This window comes from Schistocerca serialis, chromosome 3, assembly GCF_023864345.2.
Source record: "Schistocerca serialis cubense isolate TAMUIC-IGC-003099 chromosome 3, iqSchSeri2.2, whole genome shotgun sequence".
NCBI classification, from domain to species: domain Eukaryota; kingdom Metazoa; phylum Arthropoda; class Insecta; order Orthoptera; family Acrididae; genus Schistocerca; species Schistocerca serialis.
Genome location: NC_064640.1, coordinates 605,822,452 through 605,841,212, shown reverse-complemented (window position 1 = coordinate 605,841,212; position 18,761 = coordinate 605,822,452). Strand labels below are relative to the sequence as shown.

Sequence of the window (18,761 nt, the reverse complement as noted above, 5' to 3'; positions counted from 1 at the left end):
GGCTGCAATCTTTCGTTTTTTGAGGCTGGACAACACTGAGTGTTAGAGGGGGAGTCTCCTAACAAGAGCAACTGTAACACTAACCTGGTAGTTCATAAACTCGAGTTGTAGGATCCAATTGTGTGAAAGATGTCGGTAAGTAATCATTTTGAGTGGAAACCATGTGAAGTGATCAAGTTACTGCTCATAGAAGGAATAAAACCTACAGAAATTTTTTTGGGAAATGAAAACTGTTTAAGATGAAGGTGTTAGTAGCAGAATGAGTGTGGTGAAGTGATAAAGGGAGTTCAGTGGAAGCACAACAAATGTTCATAACAGAGGAATGGTACATCTTACTTGATGACTAATGAGTTGGTGCAAAAAATTTAGGAAACTGTTTGTGAAGGCAGTTTACAGTGGGTGAAATGTCTGCGGTGCTTCAACAACTCTCCAGAACTATCTTATATGAGACACTCGCAGAAATGCTGGGCACCAGAACAGGTGCACAAGCTGGGTCCCAAAACAACTGATGTCAGCAGTGCAAGAAAAATTGGGTCGGTAGCCCTTGCAGGTTTAAAGAGCAACTTGAATTGCAAGATGAAGATTTTCTGAGATCTGTGGTGCCTTGAGTTAAAACATAATATGCCTGAGACAAAAAGACAGTCATCACAGTGGCATCACACCAGTTCCACATCTGCCAAAAAATTCGAAACCACAATTTCAGGCAAAAGAATCGTGACCTCCGTGTTTCGGGACAGAAAAGGCATCACTTTAATCGAATTCCTGCCTAGGAGGGAGACCACCAATGCACAACGATATTCCGAGACCCTAAAAAAAACTCAAAGGAAGCATTAAAAACACCAGGAGGGGAATGCAGATGAGAGACGTCTGCTTGTTGCACAACAACACCTGTCCTTGTCCGGCATTGACCACCAAAGTGCTCTTGGTCTCAATTGGTTGGGCCCATCACATGCAGTGAACAGGATGGCGATTATGTCGAAAAGTAGTCATCAAGTGTATCAACAGTATACTGTAATTTTTCAAGTACATTTTTTTGGAAAAAAAAATTATAAACTTAGTACACTTACTTTCTGAACATTGTTCATACTTTTCAAGTATAAATTTTTGCTGAATATTAAGTAAAATTTTCTCGAATGTTGATATTAAAACATGTCTGTTCATTTTCAGTAACTTGAAAACATTGCTCCTTTGTTTAATAGATAAGTGTAATCATTGGACTTATTTCATGTATTTACTCATTTTGCTTTTACTATTGTAGACTCAGCACTCTATAGACAAGTTACTGGAGTGGGAAAACAGTCATTTGTACCATAAACTTGGCCTGCACTGGAGACTTGCCAAGCAAAGATGTGATTCTTCATCAATGATGGAATATGTAAGTGCATTATTTAACCCTGTACTATATTTTTTACTGCCAGAGAAACCAGACAGCCCAAGTACCAGAAAATAATAATTCGCAACCCACCGTCTCCCACTCTCCCTCTCCCCCGCGATCTCCCTCTCCCCCGCGATCTCCCTCTCCCCCGCGATCTCCCTCTCCCCCGCGATCTCCCTCTCCCCCGCGATCTCCCTCTCCCCCGCGATCTCCCTCTCCCCCGCGATCTCCCTCTCCCCCGCGATCTCCCTCTCCCCCCCGCGATCTCCCTCTCCCCCCCGCGATCTCCCTCTCCCCCCCGCGATCTCCCTCTCCCCCCCGCGATCTCCCTCTCCCCCCCGCGATCTCCCTCTCCCCCCCGCGATCTCCCTCTCCCCCCCGCGATCTCCCTCTCCCCCCCGCGGTCTCCCTCTCCCCCCCGCGGTCTCCCTCTCCCCCCCGCGGTCTCCCTCTCCCCCCCGCGGTCTCCCTCTCCCCCCCCGCGGTCTCCCTCTCCCCCCCCGCGGTCTCCCTCTCCCCCCCCCGCGGTCTCCCTCTCCCCCCCCCCCCGCGGTCTCCCTCTCCCCCCCCCCGCGGTCTCCCTCTCCCCCCCGCGGTCTCCCTCTCCCCCCCCGCGGTCTCCCTCTCCCCCCCCGCGGTCTCCCTCTCCCCCCCCGCGGTCTCCCTCTCCCCCCCCCCGCGGTCTCCCTCTCCCCCCCCGCGGTCTCCCTCTCGCCCCCCCCCCGCGGTCTCCCTCTCCCCCCCCCCGCGGTCTCCCTCTCCCCCCCCGCGGTCTCCCTCTCCCCCCCCCGCGGTCTCCCTCTCCCCCCCCGCGGTCTCCCTCTCCCCCCCCCCCGCGGTCTCCCTCTCCCCCCGCGGTCTCCCTCTCCCCCCCCCGCGGTCTCCCTCTCCCCCCCCCGCGGTCTCCCTCTCCCCCCCCCGCGGTCTCCCTCTCCCCCCCGCGGTCTCCCTCTCCCCCCCGCGGTCTCCCTCTCCCCCCCGCGGTCTCCCTCTCCCCCCCGCGGTCTCCCTCTCCCCCCCGCGGTCTCCCTCTCCCCCCCGCGGTCTCCCTCTCCCCCCCGCGGTCTCCCTCTCCCCCCCCCCCCCGCGATCTCCCTCTCCCCGGCGATCTCCCTCTCCCCCGTCCCTTCTCCCATTCCCCCCACACCTCACTACCCCCAAGCTCATGCAACCACCCACTCCCCCCATCTCCCATCCCTCCCTCTCCCCAACCTCCCTCAATCTTGCTCTCCCTCTTCCTGCTCCAACCCCCTCTCCCCTTAGTCCTCCCCTCTCCCCTTAGTCCTCCCCTCTCCCCTTAGTCCTCCCCTCTCCCCTTAGTCCTCCCCTCTCCCCTTAGTCCTCCCCTCTCCCCTTAGTCCTCCCCTCTCCCCTTAGTCCTCCCCTCTCCCCTTAGTCCTCCCCTCTCCCCTTAGTCCTCCCCTCTCCCCTTAGTCCTCCCCTCTCCCCTTAGTCCTCCCCTCTCCCCTTAGTCCTCCCCTCTCCCCTTAGTCCTCCCCCTCTCCCCTTAGTCCTCCCCCTCTCCCCTTAGTCCTCCCCCTCTCCCCTTAGTCCTCCCCCTCTCCCCTTAGTCCTCCCCCTCTCCCCTTAGTCCTCCCCCTCTCCCCTTAGTCCTCCCCCTCTCCGCTTAGTCCTCCCCCTCTCCGCTTAGTCCTCCCCCTCTCTGCTTAGTCCTCCCCCTCTCCGCTTAGTCCTCCCCCTCTCCGCTTAGTCCTCCCCCTCTCCGCTTAGTCCTCCCCCTCTCCGCTTAGTCCTCCCCCTCTCCGCTTAGTCCTCCCCCTCTCCCCTTAGTCCTCCCCCTCTCCCCTTAGTCCTCCCCCTCTCCCCTTAGTCCTCCCCCTCTCCCCTTAGTCCTCCCCCTCTCCCCTTAGTCCTCCCCCTCTCCCCTTAGTCCTCCCCCTCTCCCCTTAGTCCTCCCCCTCTCCCCTTAGTCCTCCCCCTCTCCCCTTAGTCCTCCCCCTCTCCCCTTAGTCCTCCCCCTCTCCCCTTAGTCCTCCCCCTCTCCCCTTAGTCCTCCCCCTCTCCCCTTAGTCCTCCCCCTCTCCCCTTAGTCCTCCCCCTCTCCCCTTAGTCCTCCCCCTCTCCCCTTAGTCCTCCCCCTCTCCCCTTAGTCCTCCCCCTCTCCCCTTAGTCCTCCCCCTCTCCCCTTAGTCCTCCCCCTCTCCCCTTAGTCCTCCCCCTCTCCCCTTAGTCCTCCCCCTCTCCCCTTAGTCCTCCCCCTCTCCCCTTAGTCCTCCCCCTCTCCCCTTAGTCCTCCCCCTCTCCCCTTAGTCCTCCCCCTCTCCCCTTAGTCCTCCCCCTCTCCCCTTAGTCCTCCCCCTCTCCCCTTAGTCCTCCCCCTCTCCCCTTAGTCCTCCCCCTCTCCCCTTAGTCCTCCCCCTCTCCCCTTAGTCCTCCCCCTCTCCCCTTAGTCCTCCCCCTCTCCCCTTAGTCCTCCCCCTCTCCCCTTAGTCCTCCCCCTCTCCCCTTAGTCCTCCCCCTCTCCCCTTAGTCCTCCCCCTCTCCCCTTAGTCCTCCCCCTCTCCCCTTAGTCCTCCCCCTCTCCCCTTAGTCCTCCCCCTCTCCCCTTAGTCCTCCCCCTCTCCCCTTAGTCCTCCCCCTCTCCCCCACCCCACCCCCGCACTCCTACCCCATCCCCTTCTCCCTCTCCCACTCCCATCTCTCCAACACCTGCCCGGCCCACGCTCCGGCTCCCACCCGTCTCACTGCCCATGCCCACTCGACACATGTATTCACTATCCTCCCACACATCACTGTGCTTTGTAGTAATCATATAAAACATAAGTCCTTTGTTAGTCTGACAAGGTTGACAGCTACTAATGGCGGTTTGTCTCGATCTTATTCTTCTCTGTTAATGATACCTAGTAAAGGCCTCATACTATTTAGCAGTACTCAAGAATTGGTCAAATGAAAGATTTGTAAGCCACTTCTTTTGCGTATGAATTAAATTCCCTTTTTTTCCATTGAATGTCATTCTGGTATGTGCTTGTTTTACTTCTAGATATATGGATAAAAGATAATTATTAAAAATTATCCAGTCCACCCATTCTTTATCTATTTATAAAACATTATAACAGGTTGCTGAATCTGCAGAATCTGTTAAATATCTACAAAATGGGACGTTTGTAAGTGAATACACACAGTCCCTTCAAGCGTCTCCTGTTCTGAACTCTCCACGATTATGAAACTTCCTGGCAGATTAAAACTGTGTGCCACGATTACTTCATAGTAATTGAACTAAATAATTTAGCCAGTTTTTTTTTTTTTCAAGAGTATTGCATCTTGCTGTACCAGAGTGCTCTTAGAAACATTTAAGTTGCAAAAAAAGTGTGTGAGTAATGGAATTAAGAGATCCAGTGATGAATTACCAATAACTTCACATATTTCCTTCACTTTCAGTTGATGTCATTTGTCCAAGAACATGCAGCCATTCAACAAGTTTATAGTTAAGACTGTGCATCCTTGTTCCAATGTAATGCTTCTAGTGTCAGAAATTTGCCTATTCTAATTAAGATCAAAGGGGTAGGTAACATATGGCAAATTGGACTCATACGTCCACATGTCTGAAACCAAATGTTTATGGACATTAGTAAGTTTACTTGCTCAGACAATCATATGGTTTTGAAAAGTGACTACCCCGTGTACACAGATAGAAAATTTAATTCAAAAACCAAGCAAAAATGCTAGAAAAGTATAGAAAGTGTTAAACCTTCACCAGGAGAACTGTTCTAAATACATACATAGTAATACAGATGAAGCTATCAGAATCTCAACAAAGTTAAAGTTAGCCACTAACCTTATGCCCACTAACAGCCATACACTTTTGAATACTAGTACATAGTAGGAACACATCAAAATCAATCCAAAATGCTGACAACACGGAGAGTATTCTTATGCAGAAGACATGTATCTGTGCATGTGCTTGCAAGAAATGCACTTCAATGAAAATGGTACGCGTTTCCCGTGAAGGTAAAATATATACAGGAAGAACCACAAAAGTTTAAGGATATATGCTTGGCTGAAAAGCTGGGTGCTTTCCATTCTGTGAGGACAAAAATTGTGCTGTCAGTTTGAGAGCAGGAATAAAGACTTTGTGGATTCATTTAATTGTTCCGCTCCATGTGTTAGAGTATGTGAATCAAGTCATAGGTGCTCAGTAAAGGCAAAAGCTTTTGTAGTCATTGCTGCATGGAAAAATAGTATACTTCAAAACCACATGAAAGGAAATAGTAGTGATGTGTATTGCTGTGCCTTCTCCATCTGGTACATGGATTAACCGTTCCAGTTTTTCAGAATACTACTGCTATGGGAGGGAGACATGCTTTTTAATAATTTTCTAGAGAATAGATTGCCGTAAAGGAGTGTTTGAATGCCACATTCAATAAAGTTGCCATTTATGGTAAGTAGTCCAGTGATTACTATGTGAGTAATGTTACAAATTGTGAGCTCTGCTTGCACCCCATGCATGGGGCCAGCGGGCTTCACCACTTCTGCCAGCCGGCTGTATGAACTGAGGGTGGCCTCAGAAACCATGCGACAGGTGTTGTTGGTGCCAACATGAGCTACAACTTGCAGCCAACTCACACTCAATAGCTGCAGTTACGGCCGTCCCCACATCTTGGTTGAGGCCCCTTGGCAGACGTTCAAAGTGCACATTGGCTTTCTTTCCAGTCCTGAATGCCATTTTCCTAATAGGCTTCATAATGCACCCAACGTTGGAACTCCTGATAACTAGCAAATCCCTCCTCCTGTGTGTCTGCTCTTACCACGCTGAAGGATCTGCCACCTGTCCACTCACAGAGTGAATAGGGAAGGTTAGATGGCCAGTCTCCACATTGGCACTCCACCTTGAGTGACACAAATGCTTTGCCACCTGCTACTCACTCTAATGTGAGAGTGGATCCACCGCGTCATGTACATTCGGCAGCAGAGCCTGTGGGCAATGTGAACTGTGGCCAGCTCCTCCCGTGTCTGCACACAGCATGCACACGTACTACCCATCCTAGCAAGACTAACTGAAGAAGAAGTAAACCATAAAAGCAGACAGAATCCCAGATATGCAGCTTGCTCCTCTCCTGATGTGTCACCAGTGGGCGCCGATGCCCCAGTGAGCTATGTAACTAACTGTTCAGAAGAAATGAAAACTGTGCTACAGACTGCCTGAATTTATACTTACAAAATGTGAACTTAAACCTCTTAAACAGAAAAACATGTACAAAATCATCTGATAGATATCACTGAAAGAATAGAAACTTTACTGCTAAAATGGTTCCCATAATTCAGTGCAACATGAAGGATTCAGGATTAAAGTGAAAGAATTGAAGCTTCTTGCACAGACCTGATCGAGAGTGCCAACAGTGAGAGACGGATTAGCAACCACGACAATGTTACAGGAACAATGGTCACTAAAGGCAAAAAGGTAGCCAAGAAAGCTAGGAGAGTAAGAAAAGAATTGTGTTTGGCCAAATTGATAGTGAATCGGTATCCATTTACTTAAAATGTGAACTGAGAACATTTAGTTCAGATCTGGCAAATGTGGAAAAATTGAGGTTTACCTTGAAAGACATGAAGTTAGTCTGGATAAGTACTTTACAAGTATGTAATGGGACTGCAATGACCTGGTTTAATGGTACCATTCATAGAATTTCGTGAAAACAAATAGTAGTACACTTTCACTACAAGAGAGATTACAGGGATAGTGGCAGAGAAAAGTTAATAGCAATTTTTGTATTTGTAAGAAGGCCTATGTGTGAAACGCAGAATAATTTTCACATTCAGATCCTAGCAAAAGATTTATCAGAAAATTATGGAAAGTTCTGGTCATGCAGGTCAGTGAAGGGATTCAAAAAGTCCATTCAATCCCTCATTAATGTGTCTGGTGTCAAAATTAGAAACAGCAGACAGAATTGAGAAATTTTGGATTTCAAATTTAAAAATATTATACAACACCAATGTTTGACCACAGCACAAACTCACAAATGAGTGACATCCATATTAGCGTCCCCAGTATTCAAAAACAGTTAACACTAACTCAAGTATACGAGGCACAATGCTTTGTCAGAATTCCAGTTATGGGTTAGGTTAAATGCAACTCATAATTAACTCCTTTCCTACCTCAAATTTATCATAAATTACTCACACAGTGAGTAGTACCATGTGACTTTAAAAGAGCACAGATCTTTCCTGTTTACGGAAGGGTTAATAGTTTGGGCATGCAGAATTGTAAACTAATATTGCTAATGTTGTGTCTGTTGCAGAATCCTAAGACATATTGGAAGAAGGAAAAAAATCATGTTTTTAGAGGGAAAAGAGCATCTCTCAAAGTCTGCACTGTTTCAGAAAAAGCCTCGTGTGAAACATAGCCTGTTTTATTCATACACTATCTCTTGCAAACAGTAGATGCAAGTGAACAGGTAGATTTCATCTCCCTAGACTTCTGTAAGGCACTACACATTGTACCACAGTGGTGACTACTAATCAAGATGCAAAGATACAGAATAAAGTTGCAAACATGTGATTGGTTTGAGGAACATTTGGTTAATAGAATCCAGTATGTTATACTAGATAGCAGTGGTTCCATTGAAACTAAAGTAACATCAGATGTGCAACAGGAAGTGTAATAGGACCTCTAATGTTTTCAATATGTGTAAATGACTTCCTGGATAGGTTTAGCAGCCCTGAGAGATTGTTTGCTGTTGTCCAGCAAAGTATTGTCGTTCCGTGATCATGAGAAAATGCAGAAAGATTTGCACCTCTCTTTAAATTTGGATAAATCTAAGATAATGCTAGTAACAATGAGAAAGAACTGTATAGTAGCTGACTGCAAGATTAGTAGTAAACATCTCAATTATGCCACATTGTGTTTAGGGGTAAGACTATGAAGAGAACTGAAGTGGCACATTCAAGTAAAATCATTATTGGGGAGGCGAAATGGAAGAATTGGATTCATCAGAAAGGTTCAAGTAGAGTCCAGTTCATCCATAAAGGAAACTTTACACAAGACTATATGCGAGTAATTCTAGACTATCGTTTCAGTGTTAGGAGTCCTTATCAACTAAGCATGGCAACAAAACAGTGAATTAATTCTGGGAAACACTGCTAGAATCATAAAGGTTAGTACAGTACGTACAAAAGTATATCAGAAATACTCTGAGAACTTAAATGAGAATCCTTGGAAATAAGACAGCATAGGGCTCATGAGAAAAAGATCAGAGCGATTAGGGCACACACGGTGGGATTTAGACAGTCATTTTTCGTCACTCTGTACAAAAGTGGAATAGGACAGAAAATTGATAATGTTGGTACAATGTACTCTTTGCTTTGCATTGTACAGTGGTATGTTGGCATTCATGTAGATGGTGATGTAGTGAAGTCGTTTATGTTTAAGTCTACAGGAGATGCATCACACCTGTATTAAATAGCTACATTCTAATCAGAAACAGATGTTTTTGGTGGTGTAATGACAAAGAGAGGGTAGTTGTGTATTGTAGTGATATTTACAGCTTCTCTCTGTGTACCAGATAAAACCTTTTTCTCAGATTCATTGAAGATAACGGTGTACTCTTTACACACTGGCTGCAGTATAACTCTATAGCCTCAGAGACCTTTTTGGCTGCTCCCATTTCATTCCTTCATCTAAATTTTGACACAAACAACATGCTGTGTGATCTTGTCAACACTTGCCACTTGGCTCATGTTGTACAGCACATCATTCGCAAAGAGGAAACCTATCTTTTGAGCAGAAGGCAAGGAATGTTCGTCAGCTCTGTGACAAAGCTTTTGTATCCTGTTATTGGTTTCTTCTTGTGCCCTCACCTGCTCTAGTGACCATTTCACCATAAGTTTCACATATCAAACAGAATAGCAACTGAAAGGAGGCTCCGCAGTGTGAGTTTGCCATGTACAGCCAGCCAGCCAGCTGTGTTTTAACACTGTGACTGCACCTGAGATATGACAAATCACATTATCAAATATCCATCGCAAAAATTGTCTAGTTAACTTTGAAGGCAGCTTGTTTTATACTGGAATGAAATGTTGCTTTGCAATTAGGGCCATGCCAGTGACCCTCTGAGAGTGCAGATTTCAAGCATCAGAGAGAACCTTGCAACATTTCTCGTAGCAAGAGCAAAACCCTTGGCGTGATTTTAAAAAAGCAGGATAATGTGAAAGAAGTTCCTAAATTCAGTAAATTATTTACCACTTCAATTACCACAGTATCAGAGTAAATCAGAAAGAGATCTGGCTGTGGCAGATCGATGACAGGAACTACTACACTGAAAGATGAAACACTTTTGACATATACCAGTGAAGAGGCTTAATAGAAGTTTTATATTTTTCAAAGGTGTGTAGTAACCCACAGTAACTCCACTTTCTGATGATGTCACAAAGTGAATATGGAGATGGAGCACTTAGGCTTCAGTTCCTGTTAAGGGAACTGTACAACTCCCCCTTTTTTATTTTTTTTTCATTTACGCATCAAGTTCCCTAGGACCAAATTGAGGAGCAAATCTCCAAGGTCATGGAACATGTCAGTACATGAAATTACAGCATAAAAGTAATAACAGATAAAAATAAAATGTTTATGAACCCAAAAAAGTCAAACCATAAGTTTCAGTAAACACAGTCAACAATATAACAGAAGAATCAGCTTAATTTTTCAAGGAACTCTTCAACAGAATAGAAGGAGACATCCATGAGGAAACTATTCAGTTTTGATTTAATAGCATGTAGATTACTGCTAAGATTTTTTATGAATTTTATCCATAGCGGATGCTGTTGAACTCCGTGACTGTTCCTTTATAGGGTGTAGAAAAATTTCTGCTACCAGTCATAATAATTGTGACAGGTAATGGAAATTTTTCTACACCCTATAAGATTTTTGAATTCTTGTGGTAGCTTATTGAAAATGAATGCAGCAGTATACTGCACACGTTTCTGCACAAGAGTTAAGGAAGTCTGATCCAAATGTAGGTTTGATTTCTACCAAGTATTAACTGAATGAAAGCGGCTTATTCTTGGGAATAAGCTGATATTGTAACAAGAATCAACAGTAAAGAGAAATATATATATTTTTAATTTAAGGATTAGAATTCTCTTCATCACTAGCTAATAATACAGTGCTAGAGCCAGACACAATTCAGTAAAGTATGTTGCTACAACAATATAAAAAGAAATCCTTTACATTTTCGGTGAAATTTGGTGAACTATCAAGAGTCACAGTGGAACGCTATAATCTCTGTCCTATGGCAGAGAGTGATTTCTACACCTGGGTAGTTGTTGCAGTGTTGCTTTGATAAGCTGTGTAGGTACGATCGTGTAGCTGTGAATCGTTCTCTGGTATAGATTCTAGAAATTAGTCTTTATCAGCTGTTACCAGACTGTGTTCAGGATGTATCATTCAACTCATGGATCATCTGAAGCAGTTGTATCTACTGGAGTCTTTACAATAGAAACAACACCTCATACTCATCTTTCTTCTTCATCAAATGAATGATGAAAATATTCTATAACTTGGTCATATTTGATTCCAGAGATTGTCATGCTTCTACAGCAAATAGCATAATACATAAATTGTGTTTAATTCCAATGGGCAAAGTACATTGTATTTTTGATATGGGTGACAACTCTCAGGAGGAATCGCTGGGAAGTTATAAAGGCCTCAAGTATCACCTCTGGCACTGTTTTGATATGGGTAACAACTCTCAGGAGGAATCTCTGGGAAGTTATAAAGACCTCAAGTATCACCTCTAGCACAGTGTTATTAAACTTGTAAAAAATTGGTAAAAACTGCCCCTCTCCTCCCATCCCCCCATCCCCATTACATGCAGGGAATTGCCGTGATCATTGAACCAATATTTGGAGAAGCCATTGGAGAAGTGATGCATATTGACTCTGCTCAAACAAAGTGATGCTCATTGACTCCGTGTAAACCATTAAGAAGTATAAGAAAACTGATTTTTCAGGTCATAAACATTAGTAGAAACAATAAAATACCATTTTTTCTAAATACTGTAAGTGTAAAATAAATATTTATACTATGAATTGTTGTAATTAGATTTGAGTTCCTACATATCTGTCTTTTTCATCATTGTAGCCTTAGTGTATCTTTGTTTATTCTCAGAATTTAGAACATTCCTGGGAAGTGGAAGTCGATGGTGAATGAAGACTATTTAGTGATAGTGAATTATAAGGACTTTTTTTTATGTGCAACTCGGGCCATTCTTTAGAAGCACAGTGAAAGTGTAAAGAGGGTTGTTTGAAAAATCAAGGTTTTTTTCAAAAAACAATGTTTTCACCCCTTTGGTTTTACTCTTTTTTTTTAAATGATCCCTCTTAGTGTGTGGATAAAGGTTGGTTAAAGTAAGTTGATGTAACATGTTTTTTACATGTATGTGAAACTCCTCTCCAATTAGAATGAGACTGGAATGGAAACTGTTAAACAAAAGTGATAAGGAAAGAATGTGAGAACAATCTGAATAAATAAATAAATAAAAGCGGTACAATGAGTGTTTGTAGCAGCCGAAAGTAAATGCAATGAAGAAAGTGTAGAAAAATGATAAATGAATTAAAGAAAATGAAGCTAATAAGTAATGAGTCAAATTAAGACTGTGAGAACATTCCAGCATTAAATATTTTCAGACTGAAGATAACTATGAGGAGGACATGTCATTGCTGAGTTTATAGATGATCTCAAGGAGATACTCATCCATGTTAAGACAACTACTGAAGCACAATCACAAGCCCTATTGTGCTTGTAGTACACTAGGAAATAATACCTTGTGTTACAATCACTACCTGTAACCATCTTAATAGAACCTTTTTTCATAGAGATTCAGTACATCTGACGGATGAAGAATTCTGACCAAATTTGGAGCATTGGGGATTGCATTGTGTGTTCAGCGTACAAAACGGGCTTAAGGACAACAGGGCACAAGGACAACAAAATCAACACACAAGCTTTCATAATAATGTTTGAAAGGAATGTCATTCCTGAGAAGGTGGAAGTTTGATATATAGGTTTGACTTTTTACTGTACATTCAGCTGTTGATGTGAGGCTTTCCTTGTAAGTATTTTGATTATACACCTCAGAACCTATCATGGGTAGCTATGATGGATAACCATATGCCAATGAACCATATATTATTTTTAAATAAAAGGAAATACAGGACTTCAAAACATTTCCACACTGTTTGTATTTCAAAGCACATTGGAATTGTGAATACCTTTATCCATTTGCAGTGGCAGCATGATTTACAATCACTATAATTGTGTTAGACCCCGCCTTGAATGAAGAATCTCTGCCAGACCTACCCATTGTTAGGGAAAAAATCAGTTACCTCTCTTAAATGCTAATCATTTGACACCAGTGGAGACATATGCTGATGGAGCTGAAGACTCTTCATCCTGATCTGACATCACAGAAATTATCTCATAGGACACCTTCCTCCCATGAACCCACAAACAAACAAATCAGCTGCACTCAGCTGAAAGAAGAAATACACATATTGTGCAGTTGAATAGCTTGGTCATTTCTCAATCCAGAAATGTGGTCTGGGAAACCCTCACAAGAATTGGTTTGTATCTGGCAAGGAAAGTTTAACAGAATGAAAAGCAAATAACTCGCCGAACTTCTGTGTGCTGGCTAAAAACACAATACTGGACTGCAGTTTGGCAGGTAGAAAGGTTGAGTGGTTGTCAGGTAGGGTAAGTAGAAGGAAAGAAAAGAGGAAGAACATGGAAGGAGGATTTGGGGAAGGGTGGCTGACAGCTCAGAGGGAGACAGCGGATGTGCAGGATGGGAATGCAATAGGAAGAGGCGGCAGGTACACTAGATAGAAGTGTGGCGCATGATGGTGCTGATGTGCTGGAATTGATTGGGAGGGGGTGACAGGCCAGGGGAAGGGGATGATGTTGAATAGAGGGTGTGGGTGCAGTGGATTAGCAGAGATTGAGGCTAGGAGAATTGCAAGAATGAAGGATGTGTTGCAGGGATAACTTACACCTAAATAGTTAAGGGAAGGTGGTGCTTGGGGGGAGGGATCCAGATGGCACAGGTTTTGAAGCAACCATAGCACTAGAGCATTTTTACTCAGCCATGTGTTCCGCCACCGGGTTTCCAACACAGTGTGGTGGTGGCCATTCGTACTGGTGAAGAGCTGGTTGGTGCTCATGATCCTTAATCCTCCCACCACATCCAAGAACCAGCTTCAAAGGAGCACCCTCACAACACCCAATATCATCCCGGACTTGAGCAAATGTGAGTGATGTCCTTCACCAGGAATTCGACCATTTGTCATCAAGCCTTGTAGTGAAGGACATCCTAACAACAATCCTTCTCACTACTCCTAATTTGGTATTCTGCTGTGGCCCAACCTCCATAATGCCCTTGCTCATACCTGTGCAAATCCCACACCCAGCCCCTTGCCACAGGGGTCCTATCCCTGTGGAAGGCTGTGGTGCAAGATCTGACCAATTCACCCACTCAGCACTTGCTATTCTAGTCCCACCAGAGGCAGGTTCACAAGTGAAAGGAGCCATGTCATATCCAGCTCTGCTGCAATTTCTGCACAGAATTTTATTTGGGCATGATCACTAAAAAGCTGTCCACCAGAATGAATGGCCACTACCAACTCTGGCCAAGAACAGAGAAGAAAATCCAGTGGTGGACTGCACTGCTGAGCGCAGTATTCTAGAGCTCAATGTCTACATCACAGTCCATACCATCTGGATCCTTCCCCCCAGCACTAGCTTTCTTGAAATATGTAGAAGGGAGTTTTGCTTGCAAGACATGCTTCGTTCTTGAAATGTTCCTGGTCTCAATCTCTGCTTACCCACAGTAACCACATCCTCTACCAGTCTCCACTACTTCTTTCCTGCCACCCTCTCCCGACACAATCTCTATGCCATTGTCATCGTGAACAGAGTTCCCACACTCCTATACTCCCTCTCGCATTCCCATCCTGCACACCTGTTGCCTCCTTCTGAACCCTCAGCCACCTTCCCAACCCCGTGCACTGGCTGCCTCCCTGCGAACCATCAACCACCATTCCCATCCCATTCACCAGCTGGCTCTCTGTGAACCATCAACCAACCTTCTCATCCCACACACCTGGCGCCTCCCTCTGAACCGTCAACCACCCTTCCCATCCCATTCATCTGCCGTCTCCCTCCAAACTTTCAACCACTCTTCCCATCGTACACACCTGCTGCCTCCTGCAGACCGTCAGCTACGCTTCCTATCCTGCACACCTGCCACCTCCCTGCAAACACTTTCCATCCCGCACACCTGCTGCCTCCCTCCAAACCATTAGCATCTTTCTGTTCTGCACACCTGCTGCCTCCCTCCGACCCACCAGCCACCCTTCCCATCCCACACATCTGCTGTCTCCGTACAAACTGTCAACTGCCCTTCCCATTGGAAAATGCTGAGAAAGCAAAGGCTGTGTGCTGTTGTACACTTGGTTCAAAATAGAACACACAAATGAAGACAGGCAAGTGTTAGCAGAGATTCTTATATCCATGAAAAGAGGTATACACTACAAATACAACTACCACTGTCATACCTTAGCAAAAGATCTGGCTGAGATCCCAAAAAAAAAATTGGTACTATGTAAAATTGCTAGGTGGCTGTAAGGCTTCCATCCAGTCACTTGCTGATGTGTCTGGTGTGGCAGTAGAAGACAGTAAAATGAAAGCCTAAGTTTTAAATTCCAGGTTAAAGAAATTTTTTCCTATGGAGAATTGTATGTACATACCATCGTTTGACGGTTGCACAGAGTCCTGTATGGGCGATGTACATTAATAAGCACCACTGGTGTAAAGAAACAGCTGAAAGAGTTGAAAACAAATAAATCTTCAGGTCCAGATGGAATCCCAATTTGGTTTTATGAAGAGTACTCTGTGGCATTGGCCACTTACTTAGCTTGTATTTATTTCAAATCTCTCACCCAATGCAAAGTTCCAAGCAACTGGAAAAAAGCAGTTGACACCTGTGTATAAGATGGGTAAAAGAACAGATCTACAAAATTACAGACCAGTGTCCTTAACATCAGTTTACTGCAGACTTCTTGAGCGTATTCTGAGTTCAAATATATACTGTGAGTTCGAATACGTACTGAGGTGACAAAGTTGATGGGATAGTGACATGCAGATATACAGATGGCAGTATCATCATGTACCCAAGGTATAAGAGGGCAGTGCATTTGCCGAGCTGTCATTTGTACTCATATGATTCGTATGAAAAGGTTTCTGACATGATTATGGCCACACGATGGGAATTAACAGACTTTAAACACAGAATGGTAGTTGGAGCTAGACGCATAGGACATTCCATTTTTGGAATTGTTAGATAATTCAGTATTCCAAGATCCACAGTGTCAGGAGTGCTAAGAATACCAAATTTTAGGCATTAACCCTCACCACAGGCAATGCAGTGGCCAATGGCCTTCACTTAACAACCGAGTGGAGCAACATTTGTGTTTAGTTGTCAGTGCTAACAGACAAGAAACACTGCATGAAATAACTGCTGAAATGAGTGTGGGATGTAAGAATGAACATATCTGTTTGGTCAGTGTGACAAAATTTGGCACTAATGGGCTATCATGGCAGACGACCAATGTGAGTGCCTTTGCTAACAGTACGATGTTGACTGCAGCACCTCTCATGGGCTCATGACAATATCGGAAGGATCCTAGATGACTGGAAAACTGTGGCCTGGTCAGATGAGTCCTGCTTTCAGTTGGTAAGAGCTGATGATAGGGTCTGAGTGAGTGTTGTGGAACCATGCGAAGCCAAGGACCCGTGTTGTCAACAAGGCATTGTGCAAGCTGGTGGTTGCTCCATAATGGTGTGGGCTGTGTCTTCATGGACTGTAATGAGTTCTTTGGTCCAGCTGAACTGACCATTGACTGGAAATGGTTATGTTCAGCTACTTGGAGACCATTTGCATTCATTGACTTCATATTCCCAAACAACGATGTCACCAGGCCACAAATGTTCGCAATTAGGTTGATGAACATTCTGGATAGTGTGGGCGAACGATTTGGCCATCCAGATCATCCAACACAAATCCCATTGGTTATTTATGGGACATAATCGAGAGGTCAGGTTGTCCACAAAATACTGCATTGGCAACATTTTCGTAATTATGGACGGCTAAAGAGGCAGCATGACTCATTATTTCTGCAGGGAACTTCCAACGACTAGTCGAGTTGCTGCAATACAGTGGGCAAAAGGAGGTCTGAAACCATATAAGGATGTATCCCACGAATTTTTTCACCTCAGTGTAATAAATTTCCTCGACACCAAAAAGTTTATGTCCACGAATCAGCGCAGTTTTAGGAATCACCATTCATACAAAACTCAGCTTGCCTTTTCTCTTACGATATACTGCAAATGGTGGATGAAGGGCAACAGGCAGGTTCCATATTTCTAGATGTCCGAAAAGCATATGACCTGATGCCCCACAGCGTACTGTTAATGAAAGTACAACATCAGTGGCTTGAAGACTTTTGTAAGCAACAGAACCCAGTACCTTGTCCTTGGCACTGAATGTTTACCAGAGACATGGGTTTTGTCAGGAGTGCACTGGGGAAGTGTGATAGGACCACTATTATTTTCTATATACATAAATTATCTGGTGGATGAGGTTGACGGCAATCTGCAGTTGTTTGCTACTGACACTGTGTTGCATGAGAAAGTGTCAAAGCTGAGTGACTGTAGGGGGATACAGGATGACTTGGAGGAAATTTCTAGTTTGAGAGATGAGTGGCAGCTAGCTCTAAACGTAGAAAAATACAAGTTAATGAGTATGAGGAGGAAGAAACCCCCATAATGTTTGGATACAGCATTAATAATGTCCTGCTTGACACAGTCACATCATTTAAATATCTGGGTGGATTGTGGCAGAGAAGGCAAATGTTCAGTTTCAGTTTATTGGAAGAATTTTGGGGAAGAATGTTACATCTGTATAGGAGACTGCATATAGGACGCTAGTGTGATCTATTCTTGAGTACCCCTAGAGTGTTTGGGAGCCACACAAGTTCAGAGGCAGGCTGCTAGATTTGTTGTTAGTAGGTTTGACTAACATGCAAGTATTACGGAGATGCTTTGGGAGCTCAAACAAGAATCTCTGGTGGGAAGGTGACGTTCTTTTCAAGGAACACTATTGAGAAAACTTAGAGAACTGGCATTTGAAGCTGTCTGCAGAGTAATTCTTCAGTTGCCAATATATGTTTTGCATAGGGACTACGAGGTAAGGTACAATAAATTACGGCTCGTAAGGAATCATATAGTTAGTCATCTTTTCCTCTCTCTATTTGCAAGTGGAACAGGAAAGGAAATTAAAATTGTAGCGCCACCCCTAATCACATGTAACTTTTTCCTTGTTTTACATGTTCCACTTGACCAACGCAAGCATCTTCAGAACTATGATATTGCCATGTGTTATACCACCACCCACTAAGATAAACTAACAGATTCAACTTACAACATGATAACTTACATTACGAGGCTAAGGTCGCACTAGTTACAGGTATCGGGCTGTGTGTAGCACTGGCGTCGTAAGTAAAATAGAGTAAGTTTGTTGTGTACAGTTTATGTAATTTCCCTGGTCAGGTGAATTATAAGATTAAACAGCAAGATATACTGTTTCTTGTTGAGCGAATCAAGCCCTATCAGTATGGCTTTCATTGAAACTACCTCATGAAGTGTTATGTAAAGCTATGTATTACAAAAAACTCTTAATATCACTAAACTAGAGTAATTGTCTGCCGCTTTTTTGGGTGTTCACACATACAAGTCTAGAAAACATACCTGGTTATTAAAATAATTGTAAATGGATATGGTAAAATTACAAATTAAAAGTATAATTGCCATGTTTGGAGACGTTAGTACACCATGTCGTGTGTGTAACAGGTTATTAATGACATTAAAACTGACTGACTGTTATTTCCCTAGTTTAGTGATATTAGTATTTTTGTATTATGTAGCTTTACGTAAGGCTTGATGAGGTAGTTTTAACTAAAGCACATATAGATAGGCCTGTGACTCACTCAACAAGATGTAATATAACTTCCTGTTTAATCTTAGAATGTACCTGACCAGATCATTTATGTTTACTGTACTCAACCAAAATACTTCATTTTATGTATCATGGTGGTGCTATACACAGCCTGGTATTTGTAATGTAAGTTACATTGTTGTAATTTGAATCTGTTAATTTATCTTATTGTACGGTGGTGTAACACATTGTAATTTCACAGTTCTAAAGACGGTTGTGTTGCTCGAGTGAAACACATAAAATAAAGAAAAAGTTACATGCAACTTGTGGTGGCCTTACAATTTTAATTACTAATAGTCACTGTTCCCCTGCAGCCAAATGCCTGC

General features: G+C 43.9%; 1 protein-coding gene across 1 annotated transcript in view; it reads left to right on the top strand.

Moving 5' to 3' along the window:
- The window catches only part of LOC126470489 (cysteine-rich hydrophobic domain-containing protein 2), a 47,016-nt gene that overhangs the window by 15,795 nt on the left and 12,460 nt on the right, over positions 1–18,761 (top strand). Inside the window, exon 3 of the mRNA XM_050098359.1 lies at positions 1,259–1,375. Within this exon, the coding sequence (XP_049954316.1) occupies positions 1,259–1,375 (117 nt within the window). The remainder of the gene's footprint in view (positions 1–1,258; positions 1,376–18,761) is intronic.